The sequence below is a fragment of the Daucus carota genome, chromosome 1, assembly GCF_001625215.2.
Source record: "Daucus carota subsp. sativus chromosome 1, DH1 v3.0, whole genome shotgun sequence".
Lineage (NCBI taxonomy): Eukaryota > Viridiplantae > Streptophyta > Magnoliopsida > Apiales > Apiaceae > Daucus > Daucus carota.
Window position 1 is genome coordinate 21858989 of NC_030381.2, and position 19287 is coordinate 21878275.

At 35.1% G+C, this 19287-nt stretch overlaps 3 protein-coding genes and 1 long non-coding RNA gene across 6 annotated transcripts; 3 read left to right on the forward strand and 1 right to left on the reverse strand.

Moving 5' to 3' along the window:
* The first annotated feature begins 452 nt into the window (after positions 1 to 452).
* On the forward strand, positions 453 to 4637 carry LOC108203538 (protein FAR1-RELATED SEQUENCE 9). 2 transcript variants are annotated; one of them, XR_001803423.2, is made up of 4 exons: positions 669 to 809; positions 1000 to 2540; positions 3408 to 3631; positions 4499 to 4637. XR_001803423.2 is itself a non-coding variant. In XM_017372522.2 (3 exons), the coding sequence occupies exons 2-3, from the start codon at positions 1077 to 1079 to the stop codon at positions 3573 to 3575; spliced, it is 1632 nt and encodes a 543-aa protein (XP_017228011.1). In that variant the 5' UTR covers positions 453 to 809; positions 1000 to 1076; the 3' UTR covers positions 3576 to 3787. The 2 variants fall into 2 exon arrangements, 1 of the variants encoding a protein (XP_017228011.1); XM_017372522.2 differs by lacking the exon at positions 4499 to 4637 and having other exon boundaries at positions 453 to 809; positions 3408 to 3787.
* Positions 4638 to 5941: 1304 nt separating this feature from the next.
* On the forward strand, positions 5942 to 7637 carry LOC108203547 (chlorophyll a-b binding protein CP26, chloroplastic). Its single transcript, XM_017372530.2, has 6 exons — positions 5942 to 6229; positions 6360 to 6444; positions 6515 to 6565; positions 6658 to 6778; positions 6958 to 7092; positions 7190 to 7637. Exons 1-6 carry the CDS (start codon positions 6019 to 6021, stop codon positions 7448 to 7450), a joined length of 864 nt encoding a protein of 287 aa, XP_017228019.1. The 5' UTR covers positions 5942 to 6018; the 3' UTR covers positions 7451 to 7637.
* A 259-nt stretch (positions 7638 to 7896) lies between these two features.
* On the reverse strand, positions 7897 to 13956 carry LOC108203552 (vacuolar protein sorting-associated protein 20 homolog 2). Of its 2 annotated transcripts, none has more exons than XM_017372539.2 (6): positions 13684 to 13956; positions 11546 to 11698; positions 11257 to 11409; positions 10245 to 10328; positions 9042 to 9186; positions 7897 to 8235 (listed from the first exon to the last, which is right to left on the reverse strand). In XM_017372539.2, exons 1-6 carry the CDS (start codon positions 13783 to 13785, stop codon positions 8210 to 8212), a joined length of 663 nt encoding a protein of 220 aa, XP_017228028.1. In that variant the 5' UTR covers positions 13786 to 13956; the 3' UTR covers positions 7897 to 8209. The 2 variants fall into 2 exon arrangements, with proteins under 2 accessions (XP_017228028.1, XP_017228035.1); XM_017372546.2 differs by having other exon boundaries at positions 11546 to 11720; positions 13684 to 13883.
* Positions 13957 to 15315: 1359 nt separating this feature from the next.
* On the forward strand, positions 15316 to 18548 carry LOC108210158 (uncharacterized). Its single transcript, XR_001804804.2, has 3 exons — positions 15316 to 15725; positions 17300 to 17523; positions 18289 to 18548. It is a non-coding gene; the product is annotated as an uncharacterized LOC108210158 (long non-coding RNA).
* Positions 18549 to 19287: the final 739 nt, after the last annotated feature.

Below are 19287 nucleotides of genomic sequence, written 5' to 3' on the forward strand. Positions count from 1 at the left end.
GCGGCCCAGAAAATATATGTTACTTAGTAAGTTCCTTCAACCAAGGGGCGTTGACCCTCACTATCATAATTTTCAAGAAAATGACTTAAAATACAGTGCCGGAGAACGTGGCCGTGACCTACCAATTTATAATCTAAAATGCTAGTTCGTCTTACTTTATCCTCTTTTTCTTTTTAACATTACGCTATCTAGCGTTTTGAACCTTGAACGTCAAATTGTGGTGCGTTTTGCTCTTAAAACACTAGATCGTGTTATATTTTGTAGGATTTTTCAGACCTAAACATAATACGATTTAGCTTTTTTGCCTGAAAACCAAAACATTGGATTATTGGACCGTAAATAAATGATATTGTGTTCATTTATCCTAAATAGTACCATGTTATTTTATGTACATTATTTGTAGGTCGAGTGACGCGGGTCATTTTCCTCTAGGGTCCTGACAACTGGTTGTCAGGGATTTTCAGAGGGCGTCGGATTTATATTTCAAGAGATTTCTCATATTAACGGAGCTGGGTGTTAAATGTTGTGGCGGACCAAAACCCTTTTCTCTATCAACTCAGTGTTCTGATGCTGTACTTCTGTATGCTGTGTCATGTGTGCCGGTATCGAACCCAATATTTCGGGATATACAAGCGACTATTCAATAGCGATCACTAAACCCTACCGTATATAGAAGAAGAAAGGAAGAAGTTTTTATGACGAGCCAAAAAAAGAAAAGTTTTGCAAGGGTATTACATTTTGAAATTATAACGACACACTGATACTGGGGATTGGGAGACAAACAAAGAAACCCTAGGCTCTATTTACTGGTAAGCTCCCTTATATCTTAACAATTTGCTTAGATTTTTATTTATGTGTTTGTAAAAATTTGTGCTTTTTTCTGTCGAAATATTAATTCTTGATGATATTCGTTGTCAATTTGATAGCAGAGGCAATATAGATTGAACCTTTACAACTCAATTTGCTTATCTCTTTTACACTTGTTCTTGCTGTACCCAGATGGATTCTTGCTGAAATCTTTGAAATAATTGTGTTTTGAGTTGAGTTTTGAGGTGGGGTGTGTTCCTTATTAATGAATGATGAGTAATAGTGGCACTAATAGGCCCTGTGGGGATCGGGGTGATGATGTATTGGACTACTTGAAACGAATGCAGGCGGAGAATCCTGCATTCTGTTATGCTGTTCAGGATGAGAATCTATTCTGGGTTGACCCTGTTTCCAGAATTAATTATACCCATTTTGGAGATACTGTGAGATTTGATACTACATTTAGGAGCCAACATGTTGATTTACCGTTTGTAACGTTTACTGGATTAAATCATCATGGCCAGCCTGTATTGTTTGGATGTGGATTGCTTTTTGATGAGTCTGAGGCTTCGTTGATTTGGGTATTGCAGACTTGGCTACAGGCCATGTCTGGACAAGCTCCGATTTCTATCACAACTGATCCGGATAGGTTGATACAGTTGGCTGTAGCACATGTTTTTCCGGGAAGTCGTCAGCGGTTTTGCAAGTGGTGCATCTTGAAAGAAACGCAAGAGAAATTGACTCATATTTATCAGACTCATTTAAGTTTCGAAGCGGACTTTAGGAAGTGCATTAATAACACAGAGACAATTGAAGAATTTGAGTCGTGTTGGCAGTCGCTTTTAGATAGATACTATCTTATGGATAATGAATGGCTTCAGTCTATGTATGGTGCTCGTCATCAATGGGTTCCAGTCTACATGAGGGACACGTTCTTTGGAGAATTGTGTACATCAGAGAGTAGTGATGCTATAAGCTCGTTCTTTAATGGGTATATAGATGCAGCTACCACCATTCAGGCCTTAATTACGCAGTATGAGAAAGCTGTAGCGATTTGGCATGAAAAGGAAATGAAGGCAGACCATGATACCATGAATACTATACCAATTCTCAAAACACCGTCTCCTATGGAAAAACAAGCCGCAAATCTTTATACGAGGAAACTTTTCCTAAAGTTCCAGGATCAACTGGTGGAAACTATGGCCTATCCTTCAACCAAAGTTAAGGAATCAGGAGCCGTCACCCTATATCGAGTAGCAAAATTTGAGGAAGACCAGAAAGCGCACACTGTAACATTTAATAGCTACGAAATGAAAGCTAACTGCAGCTGCCAAATGTTTGAGTATTCTGGCATTATTTGTAGACATATATTGTCAGTTTTTAGAGCAAAAAATGTGCTTACACTTCCTTCTCAATATATAATGACAAGATGGACAAGAAATGCAAAGAGTGGACAATCTGTTAGTGAAATATCTCCACAATTGCCAACCGATGCAGAAGATCCCTTAGTTGTTCGCTGCAATAATCTCCGCCAAGAAGCAATGAAGTTTGTTGAAGAAGGGGCCAAATCTATACATATTTATAATGCAGCAATGGATGCTTTGCAAGAAGCTTCAAAGAAGGTTGCCACTGCCAAGAACAAAAAGTTTGTAACTACAGATGGAGACAGTTTGGCAAATGGTGGTAACCAGCACGCATGTGGTGAACATCAAATGACGCGGCATCAGTCCATGGTTAGTTCTACTGGCCTATAATTTATTTTTCATATTTGTTAAAAGGGTGCATTACTGATATACTATTATAAAAAGTAGTCCATAATATCTTACATATGTTAATATACACGTCTGATTACAGGGACTTCCTATCAAAGAATAACTATCTTTTTGTTGATGCCCAACAACCTCTAGTATTTTTCTTTTGAATTATAGAGGGATAGTATGGATCGCAAATTATGAAATAAATTTGTATTTTCGATAATCATCTTAAAAATAAAATATAGTAACCTTCAGTAAAATGTGTCGAATAAATCACCACATAGTGACATTGACGTCTAACAGGGGAAAAATAAATATTTACCTTGTGAATTGTTCACAAGATCCTGCTAGTACCTAATATGAAGATTATATTCAACATAGTAAAAATATTTAATAATAAATGGAGAAAAATTCTTGCTTGATTTGTTCTTGCATTTTACTATAGTAATTTTAATGATCCAAAATGATGTTGACTCTACTTAATGGATCGATATATAGGGACCGCCAATGACGAGCAGATGAAGATGAATTGTTCTATTGGTCTGATTGTTGCTTAATAATATTTTAGTATATTTAGCTCCTTGAAGACGCCTATTGTTGCTTCTCACTCTTCTCTACAGTCTACTCTTGCCGATCGATTCTTGAGTTTGTAAAAGTTCTAGTTTGGGAAACCTAATATGTTGTCAAATATTGTTTTCTCATGTAATACTAAAGCCATTTTGCTTACAAATGTCTGGAATAATGGCTCATGTAGTAGATTACTATAGAGTACTATAATAGATACTGTATGATGCTTTGGTACCATTATACTTGCATATAATGCCTTCACAACTAAACTTTTTGCAGGTTGAGAAGCAAAAGAAAATTTCTGAATTGACTGCTGAGTTGGATAATACAAATCAGCGATGCGAAGTTTATCGTGCAAATCTACTTGCAGTATTGAGAGATATGGAGGACCAAAAGCTAAAGCTATCTGTTAAAGTTCAGAATGTAAGGCTAAGCCTAAAAGATTAGACGTGGATAGCTACACAGAAATGGTCATCTTTATCATCTTGCCTGCTTGTATAAAGGTAAACCTGTTAGATTTTTGAGCATCTGGTAAACTTTAGGAGACTTAGAATTGTAACTTGGAGTTTTTGATAAACATTAGGAGACTTGGAATTGTATTTGGTAAACATCGGGAGACTTAGTTTGATATCAGAAGTTTCTGTGTGTCAAGTCTTAAAGCTTTTTTGCATGTATAAATATCTGTTGGTTGTCCAATAGTTTCTATTATCACCTTCACACAGAGGTCTGTGTTTCAGTGTTATTAAGGATAGTTTTATAATGTTCGCCTGCTTATTTTCTGATGTCCAAAAATTTAGAGGTAATGGTTCAGTGGAAAAGACAGGCCTGCTTTTTTGCATTGTAATGTTTTTCTTACCAGAAACTAGTTGTGAAGTATACATGGACAGTAAACCACACATACACAATGGTGGTTATAGCGTCTCAATTTTTACATAAGATCATCACCATGCCTTGCTCATCTGCTTTTATGGTGTTCGTTGCTTAAGGGGGAATATATTATTGGGTTCTTATGGCTCTTTCCTCTCACTTGGCATTGTTATCTGGTGGATCTTCGAAGTAATGATTCTGGGAATAAGGATCATGATGACTTGTACTGTCTTCGGAGTTTATACTCTTGCATGAGATGGAAAATATAATGACCAAAACTTAAAATCAAAAGAATCGTCGTGTTATATATTGTTATATATGATACATGTCATTTAACACAAAGCAGAAAAGTTCTTTGGTAAATGATCTTATCACAATAGTGACTTTCCTAGTTTTGGTGAAGCAAACATAAGTTGCCAAATTAGTTAGCAGGTTATATATATCTTGGCCGAGTTACTTATGAGTGATGATATGTAAAATTTGTACTGTCTGATATTTTGCAGAATTGTAACATGGGGTGCACCAGTATATCTCTCAGAGGCCCGCCTAATTAGAGTAGTAACAGGAAGTGCCTGTTTTGTAGCTTAAACATCAAACACAGCTGTCTATTGCCTAATTCAAGTAACAACTGTGGTTCAGGCCTTAAGGGGTTGGGGCGTCCGGTCATGAGACCATCAGAGGCATACGGGTCATGAGACCGTCAGAGGCATACATCTTGGTTATTTTTGTCGTGGAAATACAGGTACCATATTTTGGTTTCCAGTGAAACTAATACCAAAGTTGAGGGTAAAAGGTAAATTAACCAATTTTTAGGATAATTTGAATTTCTATGGAAATAAGAGTTAATTCCTGTGGTGAAAAAGTATGAGTTTTAATGGAGGCATAGATGAGTTTTGTCTGTTTGGAGTTGTTGTGATTCACTTGGAGGCATAACAACATTATGTTGCAGTAGTCCTGTGCAAGGTTATAAAAATCGGAACTCGGTTCAACTTGGTTTGGTTCCAGAAAAATGAGTACTCAGAACTCGGGAGAGTACTCGGAATGAGTTATCGGATAACTAATCGGGTATTTTTTTTAATTAGTTTTTCTTCTTATATATAGTTATATACCGATTAGTAATAAAACTATCTAATAATATTAATATTTTAACAACCCACTTGAAATAATGAAGTTCAAATAAAAGTTACTTGTTTGATAATTTTTGACATAATAACCATTTACAAGTTTTAATAATAAAACACATATACTTTCTAATTAATGTCGATACTTTGCAAAAAAAAAAAGATCAAAACATATATATATTTACGTTTAGTCTCTTATAAAATAATTTTCAAATAAAACAATAAAAAATTGAGAAGTCAAACTCGGATTTGACCTCGAGTATTCGGAGTCAAACTGAGTTTTGACCGATTTTTTAATAAATCGGTTTTGAACCCGATTACTCGGAACTCATATCGGACGAGGGGTTAAAAACGAGTACTAGGAATGAGTACTCGGCCGAGTCGGCTCGGCGATTTTTAGAACACTGTTCCTATGTAAGCACTTGTAGGATGTAATAGTATGTATTTCAGGAAAACAAGCTTGATTCTTGTAAACCGAAATGTCATCTGGTCTTTGTTACCTTTTATGAGTTGGAATTATGACATTTCTTGAGGTGCCAATTTGGTGGACAGGCTAAATTATTTCCCTCAGGGATATAGCTCCCTGTGAAAACAGATTATTTTTATATACAAATAAACCTAAGATTAAAGAAAATAGGCGTGTGCAGAGTATTTAAATGTTGCAGACTATTTAGCAGATAATAGAATGAGAATTTGGACACAAGCAATGTGGAATGTGGATATATGGAAGATATGATATTATTATCCTAATCCAAGCAGACCAATCAAACAACAAGAACCATAATCCAACGTGGCAGCTGCACATCCCCAAGATTAAATACCACCTTTCAAATAAAAACAACTGCTCTGTGTCACTTCTACATTCTGCATTGACACTACATTTTCCAGCACCACCACTGTCAATGGCTTCTCTTGCAGCATCTACCGCAGCTGCATCCATCGGAGTATCGGAAATGCTGGGGAACTTCTCTGTGGCGTCAAGGCCAGCTCCGTCAGCATCTAGTCCTGTCACTTTCAAGACAGTTGCACTCTTTGGCAAGAAGAAGGCTGCACCTCCACCAAAGAAGGCTGTTGCTGTCACTCCGGCTAGCGATGAGCTTGCCAAGTGGTATGGTAAGTGTCGACGACTTTAAACTATATCGCTCAGGCAAAGGGGTACCACTCTGTTACAATGCTAGAGATTTCGTAATTTATCTTTTAAATCTTTTTGCGATTAGCTAAGCGATAGACCATGTGCTGTCAGGACCCGAGAGAAGAATTTTCTTACCCCAAGGCCTATTGGACAGATCTGAAGTTCCTGAGTACTTGACAGGAGAAGTTCCTGGAGAGTAAGTTGAGTAGTGAGATCTTTGCCTTATATTTCATACACATTCATGGTTACTGATTTACTTAATGCAGCTATGGTTACGATCCGTTTGGTCTGAGCAAGAAACCAGAAGACTTTGCCAAGTAAGTTTCCATCTGAATATGGAGTTTGAATCCAATGGCAAGACTAATACAAGGAACTTAAGAATAACATCATACGCTATCTAACAATGCAGATACCAGGGTTACGAGTTGATCCATGCCCGATGGGCGATGTTGGGAGCTGCAGGCTTCATAATCCCTGAGGCATTCAACAAATATGGAGCTAATTGTGGACCTGAAGCTGTTTGGTTCAAAGTAATTCACCACTTTTATTACAATATGCATGTCTCTAGAATCATACAAAGAACTGGTATATTTTAACTGCATAATTTCAAGTATTCACAAACTCATGCATGGAAGAAACGATGCTAGAGATGAATCACAGCTTTTTAAGATCAGAATTCTCAACTGTGAGATTGCGTTCATATATGCAGACTGGAGCCCTACTCCTTGATGGGAACACGCTGAATTACTTTGGAAAGAACATTCCTATAAATCTTGTTCTTGCTGTCGTTGCTGAGGTTGTTCTTCTTGGCGGGGCAGAGTACTACAGAATTACCAATGGTTTGGTAAGCACAAAACTTACGCTTGTTCCTTTGCATAAGAGAGCTTTAGAATGAGTTAGTTTAGTTTGATGGATAGTAAGATTCCTTTATTAACTGTCAGGATTTGGAGGACAAACTGCACCCAGGCGGTCCATTTGATCCGTTGGGGCTAGCAGATGATCCAGACCAGGCCGCTTTGCTCAAGGTGAAGGAGATTAAGAATGGAAGACTAGCAATGTTTGCGATGCTTGGCTTCTTTATACAAGCTTATGTCACCGGAGAGGGTCCTGTGGAGAACCTTTCTGCTCATTTGAGTGATCCTTTTGGTAACAACTTGCTCAGTGTTATTGGGGGAGCTGCAGAACGAGTTCCAACTCTTTAAGTTCTCGCTCATCCATCTCTTGCTGGGTGAATTTGGAGGGCAGTTTACCTAAACTACTGCAACTATGCTACTACTTTATAGAGATATAATATAAATCTTCGATAGTCATTTGGTTCCAAATTTGCAAAGCTTTAAGAGAGATTCTGATCTTGGTTCATAACAGCAATAATATGACTTCTTTCTGCAAGCAACTATGCAAGCTTGTGATAACAGCATTACAAGCGAAATTCGGTGTAAACCACTGCCTTCAAAGACCTTTTCTCCATTTTCGAATGGAAAATGAAAATTTAACAATTCAGCCATCCATCAATTTAAATAAACGTTTACTGAAGTTCCAATTGACCACTTCTTATTTAGAACTAAGCATACTAATGCACACACCAAGATAGTGGATATAAATATAGATTATGTTGCCAACATTAGAACAGGAATGTGATCACAAGAGAAGGCAGGTCAACTTCCAATTAGGAAGGAACTTCTTTCATACATATCACATAGTAGGAGCAGAACAAGGTCAAAACAATATTGTCTGGTACAAAAATAAATTATCCATTTGTGAGAGAAAGCATTGTTCTGTACATGTACTAGATGTATAGTATACATTTTCACAAAGCACCGGAAGTCTGGGGATACAGTGAAGACACATCATCACTGGTAAATTTACAATTGGGCCGAAGAACCAGAAACAACTTATCATACCTAAACAGCCAAATAAACAGGGATCTAGAGGATGCATATTGTAGCCATGAATCATGATGGTCAAGCTGGCAAAGGTTCTTCCATGACTGTTTCAAAAAAGATAACAAATGCATTTTTAGTAAAACTTTATTTTGAATTACACGCACACCCACGCAGTGTAATCAAAGGAATTCTATAACAACTGCTAAAAAGTGTATCAAAAGATGATATGGCATTCGTGGCAGTCTGCTACACTTTCTAATATATTAAGCAGCATTCGCGATAAAAGCAACGGAAGGTATTATACAATATCCCAAGGAGAGGTATAGAAAAAAGTATAAAATGGTGTCTGCTACACGGTTGTTTTCATAGATTGTTTAAATGAATATAGGCTCGAAATGCAACATATATGGTAACAGTATGGCCTTAGGTATTTTGCTAAAACAAAATTAAAATTTCATCTTTTTCCAGGAACCCTTGTCCATTATGACTAGAATAGGTCAATTGAACTCATATTCAAACTTAAAGTCGGTACATTTCATATGATTTCATATAATTTCAGTGCATAGAGGGATTCTAGTCAAAACGGGTCTGGAATTAAGTCAAGCTAATATTAAAGTATTCAACAGGTAATAGCTTCATCAGAGGTGGTATATGTATAATCCCCTTGACTTCACAGATGGGTCCTATCTTTAACTTCTAATGTCATATCCAAGATATAACGAGGAGTTAGTTTGAGCAGTGCAATCATGAATATGCAATTGTAATTCAAATACGAGGATATTCTGACAGTTTATACTATCGTCAACGATTTCAGAGTATTTGCAGGACATTCTTTGTTTCAAGGGCTCATCTAGAGAAATTCAGGGAGTAACATTTATCAGTAAAAAGAGATTTTTTTGGTGAATATAACCTTTACTTGCTGAAGGAGCTTTCGTTTCAACGCCCTCTGATGCAACTGGTGCTTTAGTTGGTACATCTGGAAGGTCCAAGCTCTCCTCAAGGTTCTCAGAAGTCAGAGCCTTTGCAGGAACTTCTGGTAATTCTTGAAGGGACATCTGCACAAACATTAAAGCATTGCACATACATGAGATAATTTATTAAGATGCGAAAGTTCTCTGCAGGTCAGATGTTTGTAAAACGAGAGATGTGGCCAACAGATATATCCCAATCTATAATTAATTTTGCACGCCAAAGACAATCTGATCATAGAGGAAGTAAAATCAACCCAACCAGAGCGAAGTACAAATTTTGAAGATTCAAAGTTTTATGGTCTAAAATATTTGCAATACCTTATCCTCACTATGTTACGGTTTTACCTACTTCCTAATGAGCTTTAAATTTTAACTACTTGATATATTCCAAAGCAACTCCCTCCATAATAAGTCAGTCCTTTCTTATTTCTTAAAGTCAGTGTACATAATTTGAAAGAAATTCATTCATTGACATTCAAAAAAGATCAGTTTGCAAGTTATACCTTGTACAAGTAGTTTACAACATATAATTATATCAACCCAGACTACCAACTTCTAATTTATACGGACTTGGGTTGACTCCGAAAAAAAAAAGTCAACCATGCTGAAGCGTACAAAGAGGCTGTCTGGTTTGGCAGTCTTTAAGGATACAGGTGTTTTGCCCCAAAAAAGTACCTATATACTCCTCTGGGAAATAGGCACTCAGTTCCCAGAAATGAGCCAACCCAAACACACTCAAAATTCTAGACTGCCTTCAGAACTGCCCAGAACCGTTTGGCGGAGGGGGGGACCATTTAGCCGAGTTTTGAATTGTAAGTATTAGAAACTCGCACTCATGGATTTCTGTGACAGCATTTGAAGTAGAGAGTTATACAATACTTCATAATGACAAAGGAACTTGCAAACCTAAGGTATTTTAGAGGACAATAAGCCGAGTTTTGAGTTTTAAACTGTTACAAACTCACACTCAAGGATTTCTGTGATAGCAGTAGGTACAGAGTTATGTAATACTTCATAATGACAACGAAACTCAAAAACCTAAGGCATTTAGAGTCAATGAAGTATCACAACACTCTTATTCCTGAACTATTCTTTGCCACTCGCCAATAAAATGAAGCTTAAGAATAATAACAACCACATACCTGTGTTTCAAGATTTTCGAATTCCGCTAAAATCTCCTCTTCATCTTCTGCAGATAGCTTCTCGCCCAAAATTTCATTAATTTCCTTCAAAAAAAAGAATCAAGCAAGAGGCAAATTAGATGGCAAATAAATTCCACGGTGAAGTAATGTGCTAAGTAACATCTAGGAGTGAAGGGCTGAAAGGGAATAATCAAAGACAATCATGATCATTATTAAGTATAAAGCAACTAGAAAAACTTAACAAACAAATAGAATGATTTTATGCAGTTGCTTCCTTTTCGTCTACAAAATTAAATTAATTCCTAGGCGAAATATTCTGGTCACATACTTTCTTTTTAATTCATGAAAAGAGTGATCATATTGGGGGAAAAATTTAAGTTAGCGGAAGACATCTAAATGGTTGGAAACTTAGAACATGTGTCAGTATACAATCACTAGCCGAGACCGTAGACGCCATAAATATTAGTAAATGGTTTCATAGTGGCAGCAATAAGTTAATCTCTAGGTTGTTATCACATTAAAATCCATTATTCACAAAGGACGTCTAGGTTTAGTTTGATGAAACACCAAGTTACACGTATGAGTCATAGTGAGCATTCGGTTCCGCCCGAAAACCTAAATTTCATTTTTTCCCGGACCGGACCGAACCGAAATTCTATAATGGACCGAACCGGACCGAAATACTTCAGTTCCGCCCAGTCCGGCCCAAAAGGAACCGAAATTTAAAAAATAATAGAAACATCAACATGCGCCCCACAGAGCCCTTCTCCGGATTTCATATGTCTGTTTATAGCTTAAAGGGTCTCAAGCGAGATGGAAAGGCTACATAATACATTGTTAGCTGATGATGGCCACTGCATAAATGGCGGGTGAGAAACAGCATGGCCTAAGATTACAATAGTGTAAGAAGTGAAATGATATAATATTACAGTCAGAAATAAATGACAAAGTATCATCAATATGTTTCTGGTAAGCGAAAGTCTATAATGATAAAGATGGTGGTCACACTCACATCTTGGTAAGCTTTTGCTTCCGCAGTGTCATCCATCAGTTTCTGAACATCTTCCAAGTTTATTTCACTTTGTATAGCTTTGATTGCATTATTACCTGTCTTCAGACTCTCGAAAACGGCCTTCTGTTTACTTGTTAATTCAATATCTGCCAACTAAACAAAACCATAATTAAAAAAATTACTAAAGTTTGCGTATGCAAAGGAATTTACCAAGGACAAAGTAGAAATTAATCATTCAGAAGAAAATTACAATTAAGACCTAATTGATGTTAACACTAGAGGAACTCACTTGCTGCTCAACATTAATGAGCCAGGTATCAACTTGTTTCAATAATTCTTCTTGCACCTTCTTCTTCTTCAATGCTAACAAGGCCCTTTCTTTTTTCTTTTCACGAAGCAAGTCCTTGGCAGCTTGCTTTTCAGCATCGATCACAGCTTCCAGCTGAGTGTAAGAGAAAGGAGTACTGTATATCAAACAATTATGCAAAATATAAAAAAACTGACAATCAATTAATTAGGTGATGCAATTTCTCTGATGTTTCATATAATTTTATTTTGACATGATTTAACTACTTCTAGATTGCGTTTGGAAACATGTATTTCATTCCAAATTTTGGATTTCAAATGACATGATTTGAGATGTCATTTCAAATTCTCAGTTTTATACTAGTATTTGAATGTCCTGGATTTCAAATGAAATTCAAATCCAACCTTTTGTTTGTGTCCAAACACGTCGTTGATCAAATCCAGAATTTCAAATGAAATCCAGGATCTGCCTTTGTTCTTTTACCAGAACACGTAGCACGTGAATAACAAATGAAGGACATCTGTGTCCATTAAATATACTATTAGATGCAGTGATAATCCAATTAGTAATAAAAAGCCACAAACCATTCCAGACAGAAGTAAGGACAGACAATCAGCTATGTAAAGAAGCAGCATAATATAAAATTATTACAAAAATACAAAAAAGGAATAGTATAAAGCAATTAGAAAAACTAATTACACATGCATCAATTTTCTTCCTCCAATACAAGTAGAAGAGCATTAATCAATATACCAAAAAACAATAACTTAAAACACAAGCATACTGAAGAGGAAATAATGCATCATAAAACAAGTGGAAATAAAGAAAACACTGAAGGTGTGTTTCTGTTTCCTTGATGATAGATAGGTAAAAGGATCCCAAGAGAAACCCCATCCAGGAGATTACAAAATCATTTAATCAATCTTCAGATACGTTGAATATATATAAACAAAAAGTATAGAATAAAATAAATAAATATGTTTTTAATTCCTTGGACAAACCTTAAGTTTAATATTTATCAAAGCCACTGCCGCCGTCCACTTCGACAAAAAAGATCTTCCTAATGGACGACAAGAGAGTCCCACCACTCAATATTGGTCATCCTTATGATTCCAACCCTCACTTTCCTCTTAAGAGGTAGTATTTTACTCATTCACCGATCCAAACTAAAACTTATTTCATCAGCTTCAATTCTGTTAGCTCTAATAGCATGTCTGGTCCTTTTCTCTGTTAGATTTTACAGATCATGTTGTTCATTCCCATGATTCGGTAGATCTTAACACCCAAAAACCATTCCCTCTGGAATAGTTTGATTTATAATGCTGCTTGGGTATAATTTCTGAGGAAAATCCTGTTGAGTACTTGAGTTTCACCAAATTTTAAATTGCTTTTGATACTTGGGTAATTTCGGTTTGTGCAATGTTTTTAATAAAGGGGACAGTACCTTTCTATTTCAATTTTGCTCTGCTGAAACCCATTGTTTAGATATGGCATCGTCATATTTGGTGGAATTCCTTTGTGTATATCTATGTTATATACATAGTAATTTGTCTATTATTCATGTTTTGTAAAATTTCAGACGCTTATGATCCTTCCAAGGATCCCAAAAGGAAAGCAAAATCTGATGATCCGGCATGGAAATATGGTTTCTCGCTTAATGATAATCATGATATAGTACAATGACACTTCGTTGAAAAATAGTTTGTTCTGGACTAAAAAGACTTGGGCAACATTTGATTGGTGGATATGGGGATGCAAACCGCTAGTCCTCATTCAACAAAAGAAATACGAGAAGAGATGCAAGCAGCTTTGACGTTTGAGAAAAAGATAAAGGCCCACATACTCAAATCATCTCAAACTGCTAAGCAATCACACCCCTTGAACAATTATTACTTGTAAAGTACTACAAACCCCATCCTAAACTTGACCAATTTCTCAAATTTCATCCAAAATCAAAAATATAAAAATAAAAATGCAATCTTTTCCCTCTATCATCATAAAAATCAAATCTTTACCACAAAATATTACTAAAATCAGCAATCAAGATCTAAACTGATAAGGGTGACACAAATTCAACAACATATACACATAAAGATAGAAGAAATATGCATATGTTTGACCTGTTGCTGATACTGAGCAAGCTTGCGCCTCTGGGTTTTGAGGGAAAGAATGGCACGATCAACATCTGTAATCTTTGGTTTCTTCACAAATATGTTACCCATGAAATCTTTTTCTCAAGCTTCAGCACCAAGCATATACGTACAAATGTTTGTATGTATGTGTTTGTGATATACAGCAAACTTAAATACTCAGTTCCGAATATCAGTGGTTTTTGTGGCTCATTAACCAGAAAGAGAGAGATGTTATACTGAGTTAACAATTTGGTCTGATTTATAATTAGAATCATATTCATACTGTTCTTCTTATTTGGAACATTATTTTATATTTAATATTTAATTTTTTTACTGACTTAAATTAAAATTCATTTTACTTATTACATTCAATTTAAATATACCGAGTTCATCTATTGTTTTTTACATGATGTGTTGATATTTGTATCGATTATAATTTTTATTTGTTAATAATGAGTAGCTTATAGTATTTCTGCTGAATTTTTGGGCTCTTTTCATCAGACAAACACAAACTTACTTGGATGATTTTTATTTTAAGTGATTAAAATACTTGAAAAAAATTTTAATACCACCAAATTTAAACAAATATGTATTTCATCAGGTTATATGTCAGTTATCATTCAACTTAATTTTATTAAATATAATACATTCTTACGTAAGATATTATAATTTCATAAAAATAACTGGAACAATGATTAAAATATAAATTTATGAAATTACAATTTATGTATTTGAAATTAATATGTAATCCGAATGCCATAATTATTTAATTCGGAATATATAAACTGGTAAATTAGTAAAAATGAACTACGGCGACTACGAGACACAACGCAGGGTAAGCAGGGTAAATGCCTACAATTACATTTTTTTTTTTTTTTTTTTTGTCATAAGACGGTTGTATTATACCAAGAAAGAAAGTTACAATCCGAATGGACAGAGTTTCTGTGACGACTCGGATTTTAGGTATTATTTTATTATTTTTATTCATGATTATTCGAGAAAAATGAGGAATAAAATTCTATATTTTATTCCAGTTTGATAATTTTCAAAAAAAAAAAATATATTAAAATTATTTTCCGGCTCATTAGGATATCGAAATTTTGTTGTCTGTTTTGAATTGAATACCATGTTAAATATATGAATTACTTGTTCTATGATTTAACTTTAGTATCTGGATGTGATTTATGCTTGTGTGTATATCTGTTACAAACTTTTGTGTTGTTTTATAAATATTTATGATTTTCTTTAAAATGGATTATAGGAAAATGAATTTCTTGAAATACAAAAGTGACTTGTAAAATTCTTTTAATTACTTGAAAATGGTAATGAATATTTTTAGGAGTTTTGAAAATATTAAAAATATTATTTTTGTAGAAGTTTCATGTTTAAATATTTCTTGAACACAATTAACTTCTAAATTACGTATAAATTTCAGTAATGCTTCATAAATCCCGAAACTTTTATTTTATTAGTTTTATAATATTCAGGGATTTATAAAACTATGTTGGTGATGTTTCCAAGATATTATAATAGCGAGATATTCCGATAATTTAGTTAAAAGCAGGTCCGAGTCTTCAGATTATTATGGGCACGTGGAAGTAAACGACTTAACCACGTACCCCTTTTTTTAGCACCGCCACCGTTTATTCCACCACCGCCTTTGTATATACACAATACTTCTTCCTTTTTATCTCAAACATCAGTCTCCTTCTAATCTCTCCCCCTCTCGAAATCTTCTCTGTGTCGACAGCCTCTCACTCGAACTGTCCCTTCTCCTATTCTGTTAAACCTCCCCGCTGCCGATATGCTCCACACAAGTCGTCGCCGCTGGTTCCGATTCCGGCCAAACCTGTTGTGGTCACCCCGCGAATTTCTTCTTGTCCATGCCTACTGCTTCTTCCCGGTCGGAAGTTATCGATTCTTTTCTCTCCGGGTTTCTCTATCATTGAGTCTCCAAAACCTGCATCAGCTGTGGCATATTTGTCCAACGACACAAGCTTTATTCCACCCCTCGAGTTCAACACAGTTCGGTATAAAGCTCTGTTAAAATTCTTATAATCGATTTACATGTATTTTGTGGGTATAATCTGATTATGTGAATTTCACTTGTATTGTTATGTGTTAATCGAGGCTCACACTTAATTGGGTGATTAAGGACAAACTAAAGTTAGTAATTGTGTATATATGTGTATATGGATTGTGCTATGTGCATAATAGAGGACTAAATTGATGGGGATTAGTATTGATTAATTAAATAATTAAGGCAAATTGCTTGCTTATATACCTGTTATGCATATGTGTTATAGGTAATTGGCCATGGGTTGTTTGTGTGCTTAATTGATATTTGAATTGGTTGTTGTTAGTATGCCAACTAGTTGTATAATCGGATGACTTAGGTACTTGAATTACGGGAATATATAACTGAGTATTCAAGCTTTCAGGTTTGATATTTTGTACAAATGTTTTCAGAATGGTGTTTTAAGAGCTTAAGTGTAAGTTCAGGTCTAGAATATTTGGATTGAGCTAACTTGAGTATTTGAAGCATAACTTTCGAACTATGCTTAATTTCGCAGCAACACTGTCCTGTTTTGTAGCTCTGTTCTGGACTGTTAAATTCAAGTGATATGCTCAATTTCTTTGTGATTATATGCTCCTCAGAGTCCAGTTTATGTGCGCGAAAGAATCAAATCGATTCGATTAGCGAGCTAGGAGATATAACCGTTTTAGTATGGTACGCGCTGAAAATTCTGGGCAGGTTTATGTGTCCTGTTCCATGCCCTGTTTTGCTACCTTCAACTCGAGCTTTGCTTCTGAAATTTTTACCAGAGTTGGATGTTAGTATCTGGAATATTTCATTAAAATTTTATACAATCAGACCAATTTTTCTATTTATTAAAAATTCTAGCGTCGGGCTGGTTTTGCAAAACAGTTTCTGGTGCCTGATTGACAGGCCTGTTTTACTGCTTTAAGCTTGGATTTTCTTTCCGGAAATTTTACAGTAGGTTGGAATAATGTGTAAGAGTGTCTCATAAAAATTTCGTATTGAAACGATAAATTTTCAATTTATTAAAAATCATAGAGTGAGGGTTATTCGAACTATTTGCTCTAGTTTTCTTTCTTTGTTAGTGCATAATACGAGGTTTTACTTGATTAATTGCATACGGTTGATTATTAAATTGATTGGCTCAGTTGACCTTGTATATCTAATTAAGTGTGTTTTGCGTATAACAAATTAGCAATCATGCTAATAGATTTTCTTATATGTTTACTGCAAGTCAAGGCAGATTTTCTTATGTCTTTACTTGCAGTAAAGACATTTCTTTTATAATAGTAATTCATGTGTTAGCAATGGAATTGGTTGGTTATTGGTATTGCAAACAGGTGGATAGTCCGATAAGTAGAGGAGATGCTGTCGAATTTTCGTTAGAAATTATATGTATTTAATGGCTATAAAAAGGGTTATTTGTGCAATTATGTGCTATGTGTTTATCTGCCTATGTGGTATGTATATGCGAAGGGTAGATATATAATAGGTCTTAATGCTTTTCGAGCTTAGTTAATCCGTCTGATCTGACGACTGAAATGCTATTTTACCATCGTATAGAATTGAAGACATTGACCGAGGCATTAATAGAGAAGTGATTGAAAGGGGTATTCAGAAATAACCAAGTAGTGTTACAAGTTGAAGTAGGGCGGAGATTTGTTATAGATAAAAGCTTGTCAGAAGCTGGCAGAAAGGAATGATTATGCGGTATATAGTGTTACTAGGAATCTGAGCTAAACGTTGGAGTTAAGGCAAGTATTTCTATACTTCTCTTGTGGTTAAGAGTAAGTGATTCTTATCTTCCTCTTGACCCCGAACTCTCTTTTATAAGTGGTTCATTTTTATTTTAACATCATTCTTGTGAAGCATATCTGGTAAGTTGAATACCTTCAGTTGAATTGATAATACCTTTGACCTGCTACCAAAACTTTGATTTTCATAGAAGATTTACAAACTACTGAAAGTAGTAACTATTTCGATTTGCTACAAAATGAATTTTGTTTAACAAGACAAGACACTTGCGTTCTTGAATTTCCCAAATCATATTGTTAAAGCTGTAGCTTTTAAATTTAATATATTGGGTAGTTTTGCGTAAGAGGCTCAGACATCGGCCCAGCGTGAAAGGTGGCTCCTTCAGCCCGGATTACCGGAATTCGTAATATTTGTCGACCTTGCTGAATAAGCTTGGTTTATGGACTATAGCATGACTGATCATCTGTTATAGCCAGGTGTCTTATTTAAACCCAATTATATATTGATTAGTTTCAAAGGTAATTATCTTATGTTCAAAAGATAATGGAAGTTATTTTTATCTCTACAGCTTTAAATTCATATGTTGATACATAACTGTTTTATCATCGTATACCATCTTACTCTTTTATATTACACCCTGATATTGAACTGTTGATTTACAGCATCATGTTTAATCGAGAGCTTGCTTTTACTTCAACTATTCTAAATCGCTTCATATGAATATCTTGTGGCTTTCAACTATTGTGTACTTGCTGAGCATTATTGCTCATTCTTGCTATTCCTTCTAATCTTTTCAGCTAGAGATAAAGATGATTCACTTAAGACTAGGCAAGGATTGCAAGTGGTTGAGTTTCAGGCAGATGGTCAGGTAGGGTATCCAGGACGATATCATTACGACTAGATGCAGTTGGAGTTCTGCAATTCAATTCAGTTGGAAATTAGATTTGTTTATTTGGTTATCAGCTACTCTTCTTATCGAGGGTTAGCTGATAATGTAGTTTAATTTGTAATTAAGATTTTATAGTTTTAGTTTCTGATTTCAATGCAGTAACCTGTATGCGATTCTGTTTTCAGGGGGTGAAATTTATTTTGAATTTAAATCATTTTAAAAAAAAAAATATCCAGGTTTTGAAATACTTGTTTTTACTTTCTTTCAAAGACATAGGTTTTAGATTGTTTTTCTTTTAGTGGCTCAAAAATACAGGTTTTAAATTATTTTTATTTACACGTGGCACCAAATCCAGACCCCCGGATTTGAGGGATGTCACAGTTTCCTTCGTTCAAGAAGGTATATCATCTAACCGAAAGTATGTAAATACTCCGGAAGCTTAGATAATATAGCCTTTCAAGTCAGAAGAGATAACCCACAAAAAAGGGCCTCGTTAAAACCCTTCAAGAGCAAAACCCTGTGGGAAAAAAACTCAAGGGGGAAAAAGAGTACCCTACAAAAATTACATCGATTACAAAATAGACTAAAAATGATGTCTTCTTTATTCCTTTCTATCTATGTTTGTAGCTCAACTGTCTTGTCCACCAAGGTTCGCGTCTTCTCGGAAGCAGCCTTAATAAATAAATTCTTAAATTCTTTTTCAAACATCCTGAAAATAAGACAAAACAGAATGAAACGAATGTGAGTGAATTTAAAAATAAAAATAAAGACATAAACGAGCCAACATTATGGCACTTAAATGCCTCTATGGGCCATTAATGTCCCAATAATGGTCACCATAAATGGTACTAAAAACCTTAATTAAGAATAATTAATATCCTTAATAAAGGCACAATTATCACCAAAT